The sequence below is a fragment of the Numenius arquata genome, chromosome 1 (genome assembly GCF_964106895.1).
Source record: "Numenius arquata chromosome 1, bNumArq3.hap1.1, whole genome shotgun sequence".
NCBI lineage: Eukaryota > Metazoa > Chordata > Aves > Charadriiformes > Scolopacidae > Numenius > Numenius arquata.
In genome coordinates, this window is record NC_133576.1 from 127,303,538 (window position 1) to 127,322,084 (window position 18,547).

Below are 18,547 nucleotides of genomic sequence, written 5' to 3' on the forward strand. Positions count from 1 at the left end.
TTCCCCACCAAAAACTATCATACACAAAGACTTCCATCCTTTATGTTAACAATATGAATTTTAATATGCTTATAATAAAAAAATTTTCTGTTCATCTTCTATCATTAAAGCCTTAGGCCCAGATGAGCTTAGAGAGTTAGCAGAGCTGAGTCTGCACTGCATAAGAGCCAGTAACCTTTCTTTTCCAGTATTTGATTTTCTGGGCCCAAGAAATTGAGAAACCTGGTTTAAATACAGAAAGCAGAAAAGACCTGTGGAGAGCAGGGAGGCAGATTTATGTATGTAGGCTGTTATGAAACAAAGGTTGTTGGCAATGGACAAAAGCAAAACAATATCAGCTTGACCAAGATACACAAAATGATACACAAAAAAGATACACAAAATTCAGAGAAGACTGGGACAGGAGAGACTGGAATTAGCTGCCGGCTGGTTAAGGGTAATGCCTGGCAGCTACCAGGTAAATGGAAATTAAGATCAAATGAGGAGTCAGTGGAGGGAAGGCTTAGTTTGGGAGGTGTTTGGGAGTGGAATGAATAGCCTGAACAGTAAAGACAGGGATGGGAGTGAAGATAAGGTGGAAAAAGCCAAGCTGGAGGAAACAGAAAGTATCACACCTGAGCCAAAACATTGAATAATTCCCAAACACTTCTTTTTCTGAGGCTTAAGAAGTAACCTAAGAGTCTCATAATTTTTCTGCTGTGTGAGTGGGTTTTAGGGTTGGGGTTTATTTTTTTTTTCCCCTGGATATACTCTGCCAAAAAGCCTCACTCCCCTATTTTACCTCCAGAGATTGAAACAACAAACCCTGCAATAGTCCACTGGCTGCAAGAGAAAAGATTTTGTGTGGTAGATTAATAGACTCCAGCACTCTGGAATAACCTCGGGGTGTGTGTTCAATATCTCAAATAAATAATAATAATCCACATAAGAAGAATTTTTAGATTTGCTTTTGTGTCAAACTGTATAGAACATGATACTGTTGAAAGAGTGCTTCTGATATTACAAAAGAAGAGATAAGCAGTGTAAACAGGTGTGGTGCAGCCATTACGATGCACAGATATTAACTTCAATGCTAGTTCACAGTCATTCTGCAGTTTCAAAGTTGCATCGGGAAACTGCCAAGCTTTGCCAGCATTCAGCAAAGACTGGAAGAACTTGGCAACATCAAGACCCCAGAGGCAATTTTAATGAAGAAAAACTATTATCAGTACACCCTGACTTGTTAACATTCATGGTGAATGGGGTACAGACAACAGAATTCAGCTGAAATAGCTCTGAGTTTTTCTTAATCCAAAGGTCAGAATTGCCAGAAGTAAGATGAAATGTGAAACTATTATTTGCCCCTTTTTTCATGCTTGGACTTTTGATTGCAGAGGACTCCTGCTTCATTTGATGTAAGAAATGAAACACTGTTGACTATCTTTATATTGCAAAGGATATTAGGGAAATGTCTGTAGGATTCACTGCACTTTAAAAGAGATTCATACATACCAAAGCTAAAAAGAAGAGGAACTTTTAATCTTGAACAATTTATTAATGATTTAAGATTTCGAATGAAATCATAATGAAAGCTAATTTATGTATTTTCATGGATATTTATGAAATAAAAATGCAAAATTCATTGATCCAGTAATGATGAGAGATTTAGATAAAGAAAAAGTCAAAATTTCAAGTTTTGGCATTTCCAAATGGCAATGGGCACAACATTCAGCTTGCTTTAATTAGCTTTCTTTACTTAGTTTCATTTTCAGTGAATGCAAAAATGTGTTTTTGCAATACTACCCCAAAATTTTGGACTTTGATGGCTGCCTGCCTATATATCTTGGGGTCCATCCTGAATGATTGTATTCCCTTCATATAATCCAAACACATTAGAGGAAAAGCAACACTGAATTGTGTGACATGTTTTCTTCTAGGTACCCTGACTGATCTAGGAGGACAGAAACCCAAATATAATACTTAAAAGGTAATGAACTGATAGGGAAAATCAGCTACATTTTTTCTTGAAGACAAGTGACAGATAACATTTCAAAATAATCTAATTTGGCTTGAGACAGAAAGTAATTTTTTTTAACTGCCTTTTTTATCAGCAAATGATGTTGACAAAAAAATTCCTAACCAGCTTATATGTGTCTTAGGTAAAATAGGAAATATAATGCTGCACAAACAATGAAAGCAGTGTAGTGAAGCAGCATCTCAGGGAATCCTGCACCTGCCTTTAACTCAGAACACTGGTGATCTGTCAGATCCCACAGGAAGCTTGTGAATGTCTGTATTCCTTATCGAAGGCATCTCGGTTATGTTCTTCATTGTACAGGTCCTGACTTGTGATACTAAAGTAGGATTTGCAGAAACGTTGAGCAAATAGAATCAGTTGATCGTAGGGAGTTATTCCCTAAATCAATGCATCTAGATACCTTAATGACTGGAACTCAAGAAATTAAAAGTTGTTATTTCAGGGTAGATCTTGAACAAGGGAAAAAAAGCTCTTTGCAAGGAAGAAGAAAACCTAAAATAAGGTAAGCATTTTCCATTATGTTAAAATAAAGTAACGTCCTAGCAAAAAAAAAAAGAATTTGTAAACAGGTTATAAACACTGTTTTGTAAGTTCTACGGACTAAGGAAATGAATTAAACTTTTTGGAATTTTTGAGTGCTTTTAAATGTTCTTTTAATGTAGCTTAAAAAAAAAAAAAAAAAAAAAAAAGGTGTTCTGTGCTTTGCTTTTGGCTGAAAATAATTCTTAGCAACATGGACCTCACAGCCCATAAAAACAAAGATGTCTATTGTCCAATGCTTGTAGATAACAGGGCATGGTCTTTGGTGATACGGAAATATCCCTTCTCCTCACTATTTCATATGCCAATGGCTGGGCAGTGAAATACAACAAACCTTTGCCTATCTACAGCCTTTTTTTGAGATAAAATTCCCTCTGCACCTGCCCTGGAGAACAGTATACCCCTCACCAAGTAATTTATATCTCTTTTCCCTTTCCCTGAATGGGAGGGTGTATTGCATACACTGTACAGACAAGTTGCAGCAACAGGACAGAAGTTAAGCTGTTCTGTTAAAGCCATTCAGGTCAAAGCTTTTCTTGCATGAATAGCAGTTAGGAAAGTTTCTTTATGAGGCTGCTGACACCAATTAATCTCTTGAGAGCTGAAAGAATGGATATAACAAAATCATAAAACAGCCCAGACTGGAAGGGACCTCAAAAGATCATGTGGTCCAACATTTCATGGAAAAGGGAGCCTAGATGAGATTATCTAGCACCTTGTTCCATTGCACCTTGAAAAACTCCAGTGATGGGGACTCTGCCATGTCCCTGAGGAGGTTGTTCTAGTGAATGATTATTCTCACAGTAAAAAATTTCTTTCTTACATTGAGATGAAATCTCTGTTGTATGAAACCTCTCTTCTATGTATTGCTCCTTGTCCACTTCATGTGGCTCTTTGTGAAGAGAGAACCTCTGTCCTCTTCCTAGCTAACCTTTAAGATCTGCTAAAAGTCTGTATATGTTGATTGCATTTCAATGAGAAAAAGGAAAAAACAGTTGAACCTAGAGAGGAGATGACGTTATGTTCTCCAAAGAAAAGATCTCCATAAGAATAATGAGGTCATCTGGGAGGGCTAAACATCAGGTTCCCCTCTCTTTGTGGGAATCTGTGACTTTTCCATAGGGTCATATGCCATGTTTAATGGACTGATAGCACTTTAACAGTGTGTGAAACTAATACGTATATATTTCTACCAAGAAAGTGACAAATGTGTAATAGAAATTACACAAGGAATGTCAATAAGGAAGAATGAAACATAGCTTTCATTCCACATGGTGAGGAGTTCATGCAATTTCCAGTTTGAAGAATTTCTGGTCACTCCCTAATCCCATGTTACATGCTTTACTTATGCCTGTGCTGTCTGGGGAGGTTTTGCTATACATCAGATCCATTTAATGACTCACGTCGGTTGCAAAGAGGCAGATTCAGTGCTGTTATGATGGGGATATCAAACATGGTACTGCCTCTGTATTTCTTCCTGCCATAGAAATACAAGTTTTGTGATTCTAATGCATCTAAGGAAAATTCATCCAGAATCCTAAAGAATCCACAAGTGAAATAAGTGTAATAGGCAAAAAATAAAATGCAGAACTGACAATTGTCACCTATGACAAAACAACAATAAGAGTCCTTATGTTCCCTTTCTAAGTGAAGAATGACTTTAGGAGAAAAGATATACAATGTATATAGGAAAAAAAAAATCAACCATATGTTCCCTCAGCCCTCCTACATCACTTGCAATTTGTATAAAATATGAGCAGAGTCAGATATAGCAAATGGATAAGGTGACTGCAACATGCTGTTCCCACCTGTAAGAAGGCACCATTAATAAATTGAACTCTCAGACTCACAGGTGTGTCATAGTGGGTCTGTATAGAAGGTATCTGTGGTATAACAGTCTGTATGGGAAAACAGGCAGCAGGCACTGGAATAAAATTGTGGACTCATGGGTGAAAAGACACCAGATTTGGCTCAGCCATTGGTATCCTGTACTGTATAGTCATGTCATTTAATGTACCTGCTCTTTACTGCTTTCCCTATAAAATGGGATCGTATTTTGTAGCTTTTTAGATGTTTAGAATAAAAATCAATTACAGTTTTTGGTCTTGTCAGCTGTTACAGGCACAAGTCAAAAAAGTGGACAAAAGGAGTCCCTGCACATGGATAGATGCGATGCACAGAGAACATAATTTGAAACTTCACATATTGCTTTGCCTTACATGAAGTGTAGTATATGACTACCACTTATCTTTCTTGCTTATTCAGAATCAGAAAAAGCCATTTCTTGGCTTTTCCATTTTTGGAAAAAGCCAAAATCAGGAAAGCCATTTCTGTCATGGAACAGTTTCTGTTACATTGTTCTCCAAAGCACACTGACTGTCAGAGTGGGATTGCAGAGGCTAATATTCTGAAAAATAATAAAAAAAAATATTTCTGAAACAGGTACCTGTATGTGGGAGTAGGATTTCCACGAGCTTGACAATTCAGAGATACTTTCTTCTCCTCAGAATCAGTTGGAAAAATCACATCATCTGGCTCTTGTACAAACACTGGCCCATAATCCATACTTTCTGTGGAAATAGAAGTGTTACAGTTTAGGAAATTTGAATAAATGTAAGTGTATTATAACTTTTACAAAGTGAGATTAAAGTATGCAAAATTATTTTTGTTTTTCAGAGGTTCATATCACATTACTTCAGATGTTATATTAAAAAGCAATAGTTAAAAGAAAACAAAAAAGATAGGGAATAAATATTACTAAATTAACAATAAAATACATAGTATGATGCAAGTGTTCATCATGCCTTAACATGGCTTTCTTCTCAGACATATTTTGACCTGAAGTCTAATGAGCAACTCAGGAGAATTAAGCCAGCAAGAGGAGTTAACTCTTCTTATAGAGAGCAAGGTAAACAAAAATTTTCCTGCTGCTTCCAGCAGCCTATCTCACAAAGAACTAAGACACAGTTTTCCCCTTCATGTATAGGAGTTGCTAAGAAAAATAACTCATAAAATTAATGGCAGCAACTGGTGGCTGCTATTAAATAATATATAGCAAAATCTGACATTTCATTTTCCTCCAGTCTTCTCTAATTTTGGCGTGTATCTATATCTTCATATGAATTTAAATTTCTGAACAAGAAAAGCTTGATAGAGCCAGAGTACATCTATGATTCCAATTCATTCATATTGTGAAGAGGGAAGTGTAACCTTCAGAAAAGTAAAAGGTTCCTGATCATGTAGGTCTGAATAACTAAAATGCTCACTGTGCGCCTGAAGACTGTGGAATTTTAATCAACTTAGACTTGCTCCGAACTCATGAATGATTTAGTCCCACAATGCTCTTAAGATTTAGAGCACTAGCGTAATAATTTGGGTGAGGGGAAATACTTACATTGTCCTACTATTTGCAATGAAACATGTGGGAGCCGTGTTTTCTCTGTCAGTTTTATAGTTTCATATGTTCACGTCATACAAGTTCTCCAATTGGTACTGAGGACCACATGAAACCTTAAGCAGTTTATAACCTCCTGATATATTTGTCCTATCAGTGCCAGCTTGAAGTGAGAAAGGTGCACCTGAAGACTTTGGATTTTGGTCACTGACATATAAAAATTATTTACTGCATTGTTCTACCAAGTCCCCACAACTTCAGCCATGTTATGGGTTCACAATTTTGGGACCTCCGACCTTTTTCGTACTGCTAAAAGTTTCAGAAAGTTTGAGTGGACAGGAAAAGGTGCATGGGACTACAAGTCTTGGTACAGAGAAGAAAGTCTTGGAGTCTGAAAAAGCATGAGAAACATGGGAGACATAAGTCATAGTATGCTCGGTCTGAGATGCAAATTTCCATGTCTTTAAATTCTGTGACATTTTGGGTTTCTCAATTCTATTATTATAGTGAAAAGACCACATGAAAACCTTTTCTGCTATTCAATCTTCCTTTTTAGTGACTGTAGACTTATTACACACTTAGTTTTTTGTCATTTTACACTGCTGTTGAAATGCAGGTTTTGAAAATACCTTCATTTTCAGGTATGTATGCTTCTACTGAAATAGATTCAAAAATTACCTGTCAGTTTTTAAAGACAACAAATAAGAGTGGTAGCAATTAGTAGTTTCTGGTTTGCATAATTTTCAAGTTTATTAGCCCTTTTTGTAGGACTGTGTAATGGAATGTGAATTGCTGTTCTGTATATTTACATTACTTCTGTGTTTAGGTACATTACTTCAGTTGTATGCATTGGCAGAAATATATTTTCTGGGACAGATATCTGCATTATCGAGGGTGGTGAGACACTGGAACAGGTTGCCCAGAGAAGTTGTGGGTGCCCCATCCCTGGAAGTGTTCAGGACCAGGCTGGAGGATGGGGCTTTCGGCAACCTGGTCTAGTGGGAGGTGTCCCTGCCCATGGCAGGGGGTTGGAACTCAGTGATCTTTAAGGTCCCTTCCAGCTCAAACCATTCGATGATTCTATGATTCTATAATTATTTAAAAAACTCCAACCACAGTTAAGTGACTTCTAATATGTGCTTATATTATTGAAGTTAAAATAACTCCAGTACTAAGTTTTGAACACTATAGCTGAGGCTGCCACAGGGGAAAAACTTAGTTTAAGAGAGGAAAATATAGGTATAAAAACTTTGTATGGACTTTTTCTTATAATTTGGTTACCTGCTTCTTACACTGCACAGGAGAAAATACTAATGAATGTAGGTGTAAATAATCAGAGCTCTCATCAAGCAAGAGTCTAGCAAATCAAGAATTAATGAATGAATGCAAAGCTAAATCATGGGTCTAGAATTAGGTTTATTCCATACAGATTAGTAGGTATATGGACAGGGAGCATATTCATGAAGATTAATCACTTATCTTCTCGCTAAGAGTGACTTTGTAGATAAAATGTCACAGTCTAGAATTGCTGGAAAGAAAAGAAAAACATGTAACGCTAGGTAGGTGCTGGTGTCACTAGCAGTACAGCTGTTCTTTCTACCTGTACTATTTGCAAATAATGTGGTGCACTTTCCTTTTGGAAAAATAACCTGGACTCTTTATGGGGAGGTTGGCAGTCTTAATGGTAGTAGCCAAATGAGTACTTCTGCTATGTGGAATAAGAACAGGTTTCACTTCTGCTTGCAGTGAAGAGGATGGTAACAGAGAAAGTTCAGTGCATGCAAGGCATGTTCCTAAAAGATGAAAAGATGTAGTTGGCTGCTTATCTGCATTTCAGATGGAGTGTGGAGTACCAGCAGAGAATATTCGGAGACTCAGAAGCAACATAATAATGAATGAGAATGTTCATCAGTTTGTAGCTAAAGTGACTAAATGAATTCTTAGTTAGATCGTCTGCAACAGAATAATTGAAGAAAGAGGTCTATTCTGAAGACATCAAAGCACTTGCTGAAAAGACAAGACTACATGTTTATAAATTATTAGACTTAATAAAGGGGTGATTAAATAAAACAAAATGGGTTGTCATATGTGATATTCAAGAAATCGTATCAGACCACCAAATGATACTATCTTCATTTAAACTCCAGTGACAGACTTGAAACTGAAAATCTTACGTGCTCTATTCCTCCTTTATTTCAAAAGCAATGAAGGAAACATACTACAGGTGCAAATATTTCATTTAAATGTTTTATAAAATATTCTAAAACTATTCTTTTTCAAATTAAAACACAGGCTGGCTTATACTTAAAAAGAAAAAAATAATTTTCTTATACATAATGCTAATAAAAGCTCAAATTAAATGAAGCCTTGTGAAGACTTCAGTAGTTGTGTCAATGATAAGCTAGAACTTAACATGCCATTAGAGGTAATGGAAAGTCTGGACTTTTCCAAAATTGACCTGGAACATCACTGGAGGTTTACTGTACTCTCTTTTCTATGTAGAGAGTTTAAAGCTACATTGAAACTATGGGATTTGAGAACATTTCCCAGAAGCGAGTGCACACTCTGCTAATGTCACTGTTTCATGTGGGGTGAGACTCGGGGATGCAGATTTTCTTTCCCTTCCCCTAATGAAGGTAAAGCCAGGTTGCGAGGCATGCAGACAGTTATAGCGTGAGGCTGCAGAACTGCAAGACTAGTCAGTCACGGAGCCAGGGCTGAGGGGGGAATTGGACTGAATGGTGACTGCACAGCCTGAAATCTTGGAAACTGAGGAATGTGAATAGGCACACAAAATTTATATAATTAATCAATCTTCCTAGAACAAATTTTTAAAAAATCAAAAATTGTATGTGCATGGCACTCATAATACAGAGATTTCTAACATTGCAGGATAAAAGTCTGCACTCTCGGGGAAAACGTTAAATAGAATTCTGGCTGCCTTTTACCATCTTACCAACTTATCAGCTGTTATTTTAAGTAACAATTACTTATTAGCAGTTCTTAACATTTTCATATCAAAGAAAACACTTAAAGAACCATAATCTTAATTTATGATTTAAAATATTCAGTTCCATAGTAAATGGATTGTTGATATTCAAGATTCAGGTAAATTACTTCAAATTTCTCCTGGAAATTCTGTAATCACCATACTGCTTCACAATTTTCAACTTGTCAAAACTGTTTAATTTTGATTCTTGAATAACACCGTGTCTTCTTCACCCTTTATACTGTCCACATTGTTTCTGAGGCAGATATGTCCCCTGAGAGAATAATATGCGGACTAAAATCTGAAGTGCTTGGAGAAAATAGATATCTAATGATCAGTATGGGATCTAGTCAGCCTTCTCAGGAATAGGTGAATCTCATCTATCACTGGTTTTAGGGACTTGAGATTTTAAGTAGGTGGCAATGAGGTTCAACAGTTGAAAAGTAGATACGGGTTAACAGTTCATTTTTCAATAACTTTGGTGTCATTGCCAATCTTGGTGCATTACTTGATTTGTGAATTCCAAGCTGTATCTACATCAATAACAGGGGCAAATGCTTAGGAGAGCTTGACATCATTCCGCTTGAAGATTTCCAGTCTGAAATGGGTGACTATGTGAATTTCACCTGATTACAACTGGGAATTTCTTAATTTCTCTTTCAGGAGTATTTCATCACTTATTAAACACCATCAAAAACCTATATATAATTTCTTCAGTGTACAGCATAACTGAACACTGATTAATATTTACAAGGATTCTTCATGTGCCCTTTTACGAACTAGACTGTAGGACTGCTCAATTGTGCTCAAGAGAGACAACATCAGGATTAGTAAACTCTGGGGTTTAGTCCCAGGTCTAATCAACTGCATCAGTCTGCTCTTTCCGATGAGAGTCTTCCTTAAAAAATTAATCTCTGGTTCTTACCACGTTTTGATCATGAACACTTCATGGAATCATGGAATCATGGAATCATGGAATTCTCAGAGCTGGAAGGGACCTCTAGAGATCATCTAGTCCAACTCCCCTGCTAAAGCAGGATTGCCTAGAGCACATTACTCATGACTGCATCAAGCAGTATGTTCTTTATACCTTAAGCTAATCTCATGAGTAACCAAGATTAGAGGTAGATTTTAGGTGACAGTAGACATGGATGATTGCCAAGGAAGAAGAGAAAAAAGTGCCTGATTATAAAATCCACTTGACCAACTTTATACATATGAACTATTCTACGTAAGCAAACACGCTTTATATGTGTTCAAATTTTTACAGGATTCGAAACACTAACCATTTGAGAACCATATAGCAAAAGAGTTCATAAGCAAAAATGACCACCACTTCTCTCCCTCTCCCCCCCCACCCATATCTACAGTACATACACTCTAAACAGCATTACTGTAGGACAGTACACACTGGGGCAGGTTAACCTTGGGCAGCTGCCATGCAGCCACCAGCTGGTTGCTCACTCCACCAGGGGAGAAAATAGGATGAAAAAGTTCCTGGGTCAAGAGAAAGACAGGGAGCTCCCTTACAAGTTACTGGCGTGGACAAAACAGGCTCAGCTTGGGAAAACTTATTTCCAGTTAAAATCAACTTGAGTAGTGAGAAACAAAGACAAAAATTAAAGCAACACCTTCATTGCCTCTTTCTAGGCTCAACTTCCCTCCTCCACCCCCATTTCCTCCCGGCCACAGAGCTGCCGTGTGTGACACAGCATCTATGGGACGTCTCTGAAGTGGCCTCTTGGGATCAGACCAGACACTCCAGGGTGTCTCAAGTGCCCTGGAGACTCAGCTTCAAGCACATGATTTAATCTGTAAAGGGCATTCAGTTGCAAACCGATAAATACCCAGTGCCATTGGGGAGGTGGTGAGGTGTTGGAGACCCCCAGGCAGAGCAGACCACCATAGTGCCACGTTCACACTAGCCAAAGCTATGGGATTTGTCCATTCTACTGTGTTTGAACAAGGCTGAAGAGTGACAGGCCTTTTCCCTTGGGCAGCCAAGAGCTTGGCCTTCCATCAGCTCTGGAGCACTTGGTGACATGGTGGCTGTGTCAGAGCAGCAAGAACGCTGGAGGTGGCCGTGGCACAGGGGTTGGTGACAGAGTCTCCAGGATTGGCACAGAGGGGGCTGCATGGTGCCAGCCCAGAGTGGAGGCAAGAGGCTGGTGAGTGAGGGCTGAGACGAGAGGCAAGAAGATGGCAGGGACGGGAGGGCAGGGCTGCCAGGCCTGGGCAGAGATGCAGGGGTTGCCCGTGGCTCAACAGATGGTGGGTGGCTGCTACCCCTTGTCCTGCAGAGTTGAAGGCTCAAACAAGGGCAGGACCAGACTATGGCACACTCCCATCCTCAGCCACACAGGCAGAGATTCACCACCTTCTGCAAGGACGCTGAAATGAAGTTAAGGCACCAAGAGCCTAGCAGAGCCCTGGGCAGGGGTTGCCCATGGTGAGCCAGGGTGGCTGCTCCCTTGGTTTTTTATCCTGCCTTTTGCTGCCCTAGGGCCTGACAGGGACAGGACCTGACCGTGGCGACCCCCGGCCCCTTGCTCTGCAGTCACTCAGCCAGAGATTTCTGCCACTTTCAATAAAGCCATTGACCTGGGGACAAGGAAGGACAGACGGCCCTTGTCTGCACCATGGTCCCACAGGCTGCTGGAGGCTCCCCACAGCCATGGAGAAGAGGAGCTCTGCACTACCTGCCCTCGCTCTCTGAAGCTGACCTTGAAATAAAATTTTCTCATTCATGAAGCATTGGCTGTTTTTTCTGCTTTGTGTGGTCTTTTGGTGAAACCTCCTGGGACTTCTCCTTATTGTACTTATTTCCTTATTATGTTTAATTTATATATCTCTGTATACATGCATATATATTTTTTATATATATATACAGATTTTTATACACATGTATGTTTTCTGATCCATTCAGGGATCCAAAAGCATTAAGTTTGTTTGAACTCATATTTTATCTAATAGTGACTCATGCTCTTTAACAGGACAGTGTGCGTGCGAGGATTTGAACTCTACACCTTATTTTTAATTTCTAACTTATGCAGGAACATAAAAAAAGATTAATATTTAGCATATATATTAAGTATACGTATATTCCAATTTACTATTTTAATTTCTCAAGGGAAATATTTCTATTCCTCACACAGGCTTGTATGAAAACAACCAGTTTTCTCTATATTATTTAAGTGCTATGAGATTGGTGACTTATTATACAGTGCTATATATGTTTTGGGATTACAGGTATTCATTGCAACCAAGCAACGTAACTAATTTACAAATTTTAAGTTGCCTTTTTCAATCTAAGCAATTAAAAGCACTAAATACTCTCATTACAATTTACTATATAAGCTGGTATTTCTCAGAAAGGTATGGATATGGAAAACATTCCAAATATTAATAAAATCCCTCTTTTTAAATTCTTTAGTATTCTTGGGATCAGTACTCGGATATTCTTTGAATTCTGAGGTTCACCTTCCAGCACATTTGCACTTATGCAATACCATGCTATATGACTTCTTAGTGACAAGTATTTAAATTCTCACAGGAGTAGAAACTGCAATCTGTATATCCTGGACCTTGGACAGTAGCCAAAATATAGTTTCTCTCTCTTACATACAGAGACACTTTCATTCTCTCCCCCAATTGCTGATAAAAAAAAAATCAGATGTTCATCTTGCTGAGCATTGCAAACACCATGAGAACAAACTGCAGATGAGAATAAAGCTTCCTGTACTTTCAATTCTCTAATAACTGAAATAGTGTCATTCCTCAACACTCAGCTTTCTTGCCACCATCCTTGATATAATTCCAGTTCAATAAATACACTGTGAAAAAGAATGAATTCCTGGAACCCTGGGAACACAGAGGTGGGCAGGAAGGAAATATAACCGTATCCAAAGACCTGCATCAAAGCTTCATTGGCAACATTATTTTTAGCATCTGATAATTCTGTGTGCTGTGTTTTTAAAGTATAAAGGGAATAACGTTCTCTGAAATGTTTTCTTAAATAATATATAAAAAATATAATTGTCTGCAGAAGGTGTAGCAAATTCTGCACTGCGCTGGTCACTTGCATCAAATATCATAGATTTAAGATTTGCTAATCCTTCTGAGGGTGGACTAGAAAGATCTCCAGACAAACCATTTGTTTTCAGCTGTTATTGTGGCACACTAACAGAATTTATCCAAATAACAGTTGGAAAAAGGGTGATGGCAATTCTTCTTTGAAAGCAGAGTAAGTCAGCAAACTGAAAAAACACAAGTTTTTACAGGACTGGGAAAACAGCACTTTCTTATCTCTCTACTTCTTTTTGCCCATTTTTTCAAATGTGGAACCCATATGGAGATGGAAGAATTTTCTAAAGAAATGATACAAGATAGTGTAAAATGATAGAACTTCTAAAGCAGACTAAAAGTAGGGGTCAGTAACAGATCTTCCATCCTAAAATAAGCATTGGATTCTGTAGACAGACCCTACCCAGAAAAGTATCTGCTCAACATATCACGGGCCAAACAATATCCCAATGCTCTGTCAGTCCTGGGTATTAATATGTTCAGGATACACTAAGAAAGTTGCAGAAGTTACTGATAAGGCTACATATGTTGCTGAAATGTGCATATCCTCAGTCATTAATAAAATAAACCAAAAGTATTTCATTTCAAATTGGTCCTATAAAGTGTAAGACACTTTTTGGTAAAGGTAGAGCAGGTTTTAGTGCTACTCGTTATCAAACTCGCTTTTGAATTTCTTACTTTCCTGGTTTGTTTTCAGTTTGTGCCACTTGTATGCATTTGATGTGGTGACTCTAAAGCATCTTCTGATTAACCTTTGTTACCATAGAAATAAACAGTTTAACCTGTTCAGTATATTCAGAAAATATTTTAGATGTATAAATAATCACCCTGCTTTCAAAGAAAACATATCACTTTCTTCAACTAAAAGCTAGAAATCTTTTTTTTCAGCTTAAATGCAGAAAAAAAGTATTAAGTTCTAATATTGATTTTACAAGTAGGTTCTATAATATAGCCTTTCACTTAACACCTCAGAAACAAAGAATGACTATTTTAATATCCCTATAATCTGCCAAAATATAATTTTTCTTTTAATATACTGAAACAGAAAAAGCTCACTGATTCATCACACCAAAATATATTCCAATGATTAAATCTGTGTGTAACAGATTCTAACAATAACAAAGGTGGTTGCAATTTACAATAATTATTTTGCATATATAGAAACAGGTACACATATAGATGTATATATGTTTATACACACATGCATTTATAAAATACATTTAATCTTAAAACTGTGTTTCAGTTAACTTAAAAGTCAAGAGAATTTGAGGAGACGTTCCTTTTGACAGGTAAATTCAGGTAGATACACATGCCTTGAGGTATCTACATTGATTCTAGCACTCTGCATGCTGGAACAGTGTCAAGTACATGCGTGATTGAGTTTACACTGCAAAGGAGATAAAAATATTTTCTCATCTTTTTAGATTTATCTTTTCTGAAGCAGATATGTTTATTTGCTTATTAGACAAGATAGGACAAGTTTTCTTCTGTGGCTTGAAAATGCTTTCTCTGTTCTGTGGCCTGAAAAAACCAGATCTGTTCTAGACTTCATTTATACTATCTAAACTGCATGCCACATTAATGAATATTGCCCAATATTTTCAAGCAGTGGAAAATTTTTTTAGTAGTTTGTGTCTTTAATTCAGACTGGTAAATGCTGAATCTAGGAGATGGTGTGAAATCAGGAATCCTCCCTGAGCAAAAATTAGATTCAGATCTTGCACATCTTGAGGTTCATTGATTCAAACACTTCCAGTTGTGAACTAGACCCTGCTATTTGTTTTCTTCTAAAAGATATCAAACCAAAGATGGAAGGATGAAAAGATTCATTATTCAAGGTTAAATTCAATTATTTTAACTGCAGCATTTCCAGAAGTTTTTGGAACAATAGAAAGTATAAGAGTTTGCAGTTTTATGATTCTTCAAGAGTATTTAATGAATAATTCACACTTTCTATGCACAGTCTTTAGTCGTGACTTTACACATTGATACACAGCTTGAAGAAAAGGACTGTACTGCCTTAACTGCATGTTTATGCGAAGTAATCCCATATAGTTTAAATTCAGCAGTGAACAGCATAGTTCTTTTAATTTGAAATATCAGGAAACACATGCTGAACTAAGAGTGCAAATTAAATGACATAAAGTAAGTATAAGAGGACCTTTATTAGAAGTCATGTCAGGCCTCTGAGCATCTCCTAGGAAATCAAGAAATCGCTTGAGAACCTCTATACTTAGGGAGCTAATATAAGAATTTTGTTTTTTTCTTATGGCAAACCTGGGTCCTGAGTGTATGCCATATATTAGATATTTGAATGATGCAAATTCTTAATCATAATAACTTAAAATATGTTTCCCCCCCCTCATTAGTGTCCTCTCACTTGTAGCAGTGGTCACTCATGACCACACACAAATGAGGAAATACTACAGCAGCCTGTGCTTGTTAGAAAACAAGTTGCATTCGGCTGCCCATTCAGCTCCCATAGATGTGTTCTTGCCCTCTTGGATGATGCAAAATATCCTACCCGGTCTCCTGCCACAGAATCCTCAGTCCTGCCATGCCAGAAGTATGCTGATCTTCTAAGTCTTGTTTCATACGTCTGCTTGTGCCATGCAGGTGTTTCAGATAAGCAAGGGCTTTAAAAATCTTACTCAGGTGCCTCAGATTTACCTGTTTGTGCAACTGTCTACACATCTGGATGCACAAAGACCAGTAAGTGGTGGAGTAGCTCTCCTAGGACTGCTTTATGCAGTCCTTGGAAGAAAGAACTGAAGTCCCTCTCTTCTGAGTCAAGTGCTCTGTTCATTGGGGCTTGTCAGTTATGGCCCTTTTTAAATTTTGTCTCCAGTCGGTGGTTCTTCACTTCCTGCTGTAAAATAGAAGCCACTCAACTGCAGAGTTGGAATGTGGCCCCTATGTTTTTAGAAGTGCCATGACTGCTGACCTACATCAGGTATGATCTCAGCATATCTCCTGGAAACGACAAGGATTTAGGTGTTGGAATGCTTACTCTGAGGATCCTCATCCCATACGTCATTTTCTTAGAATGAGATGGGTATAAAATTTTCTCAGCCCTCTCAAATTTAGGATTTAAATAACAGTCAAAATTCACATCAAATTTGAACATAGTAAGCTGCCTTTTTGCCAGCTTGTTTTTTTCTCTAAAGAAAAAATGACAGAAAAAGCAGGGTCAATCAGGGAGAAGATGCTTTGTAGTTCCAGCTTCTACTATATTATTCAGCAAGTGTCTATTCTATTGACTTGCGGCTACCAATTTCTTCTACAGTCTGTAGACATTCATGCTGATGAAGACGAGGATAATACACTCTGGTTCTTATCCTGAACTTTGATTTTCACCTGCACATATCAGGTTGCTTGGGAGGATTTATCAGTGTCTGGTGCATGGACAGTAAGTGAGTTTAGTATAGTCACTGCTTAGGAAGAGTATTACAGAGGAAGAACAAATGTAGAAACCTGCCCCAGTTCTGAAAACGCTATCAAACAGAATTTATCTGCTTGCATGATTCCAATTGTTGGTATGCTAGATCAACCTTAATTCATGTAACATATTATCCTTGTATCTAAGCCCGTTCTGTTTACAAAAGCATGTGCATACACCATTAGCTTTCATCACATGCAAGGTACTTTCCAGGGGAGGAAAACAAAAAAAAAAGAAAGACTTACTGAGAGAAGTAGTAATCCTGTAATCACAGCCACTGTTGAACTGCGAGGTATTAATCAATATTCTTTCTCCAGTTACTTCCTTAGGCTACTATGTTCAAATATCCTCTAACTTTTTCTTCCCTCCCTCTTGTTCCTTCCTCCTTTTCCTTCTGTTTTTCTTTCTACCTTTCTTTGAATGTAATTCAGATAAATATTATTACTAAAGAAATGGTATCAGAAATGTGGCTTTTTTAAATGTAAGCAAATATGAGAAAGTGTGTATTGTTACTATGAATTACTGCATCTAAAGTTAAATGACACCATATTATGGTGTCTACCATGCATACATATGTGCATGCATGACAGAGTTGACTATACAGAGTAGGTAATTTATAGAAAAAGTATTTTTTTAAGACTTACTATTCATGTTTATTTTACCTTGTTATCATTCATGAATAATCAGAAAAATTCCAATGAGAAAAAATATTTCAAAGAGGGACTGACATTTTGCTGATTTGCTTTTCAAATATACAGACATTAGTTGAGTAGATGAAATTGTGCTGTAATGGAATTTCAAACCAATAGTTTGCTATTTTCATGTAGCAAAAACTGTATAAAAATATTCTGCATAGGAATCTTCAAAAAAGAATGTTTTAACTGGTGACTTTAAAGCTAGTCTGAAGAATGTAAAGGGAGAGGCTCATTTCTGCTTTGAGAAGTTTAATAAAATTCAAAATTATGTCTGAGAAATACTGAAGTAAGCTGATAAAAATATCATGCTTTTGAAAAATGTTTCAAAAATTCAGAGGGAAACTAGACTTACCATCGTGTTTGAAGGCCTCTGAAAAATGGTAGAGGTTTGTTGGGGAGTGATAATGTGCAGCTCCTCTCCAGCCTGGTGAAGATACACTTCCTAATGAAGGACTGCTTAATCGTGGTCTGCTCTTTGAATTAAATGAGGTTAAAGATGAACTGCCCGATTTGATTCTGAGGATAGCAGCATATGAAGTGGGGAGACCAGGAACAGCTTCTGAATATTCTGAAAAAGACCCAAGAAGCGAACACTGAATAAGGATAAAATCTATCACTTTTCAAAAGAATGTTTAGTTATACTTTAGAAAAGCAGAAAAGTTTTATCTATTAAAGGAGTGTCAGAGACACCCCAGATTCCACGAGGGACTCAGCTTCAAGACAGAACTGGGAAGCAGCATAGAGCTCTAAGTCAGAAAATTCTCCTGCTGTTTCAACACAATAGAAAAATCATGTGGTTATTAAATTTCTTACTTATGGTAATATGAGTTTTCAATATTTTTAATTCTATTTCTATGACCCTAAGTCACAGTAGAAAGGCATCTGCCAAGCCACCTTCTTTCCTTCACAGCCTTACATTACTTCGCGTATGCAGTGCAGAAACACTGGATGAAGCTAAATATGCTCCTCATTTCAACACTAGTCTGCAAGTCAAGTGGGCTAGCTAAAACACCCAAGAGCCCATGTATGCACAAATACATCTCCCCAAAACACGCACATGCCAGTGTCACCGCCAACTTCCTTTTTTTTCCTTTTCTGCCTGTACTTAAAATTTCAGTGTCTACAAATAAAGAGTAGTGCCCAAGTTTTTGGCACCTGTATAATGCCAAATACAAGAGAAATAACTAAACTATTTTATTATGATGGAATAAAAATATCACTCAGGATCTGCAGAACAAAGCAAGCACAATTATTGAAATCAATAGACCCTAACATCCAACAGTCTTAAGGAGGCAAGAACATTTAAAAATACATTGATAGAGATGAGCAAAGGCAGTCAGATTGCATATCAAGTGCTTATGAAGGAACTGATTTTGGGAAGGACAGTGGA

The 18,547-nt window shown here is 37.4% G+C and overlaps 1 protein-coding gene across 1 annotated transcript in view; it reads right to left on the reverse strand.

Annotated features, from left to right (window-relative positions):
* Positions 1 to 18,181, reverse strand: part of CNTN5 (contactin 5) — a 273,540-nt gene extending 255,359 nt beyond the window's left edge. The window contains exons 1-3 of the mRNA XM_074150159.1: positions 18,170 to 18,181; positions 17,510 to 17,750; positions 5,004 to 5,127 (exon numbers count right to left, since the gene is read on the reverse strand). Coding sequence (XP_074006260.1) covers positions 5,004 to 5,127; positions 17,510 to 17,750; positions 18,170 to 18,181 — 377 coding nt within the window. The remainder of the gene's footprint in view (positions 1 to 5,003; positions 5,128 to 17,509; positions 17,751 to 18,169) is intronic.
* Positions 18,182 to 18,547: the final 366 nt, after the last annotated feature.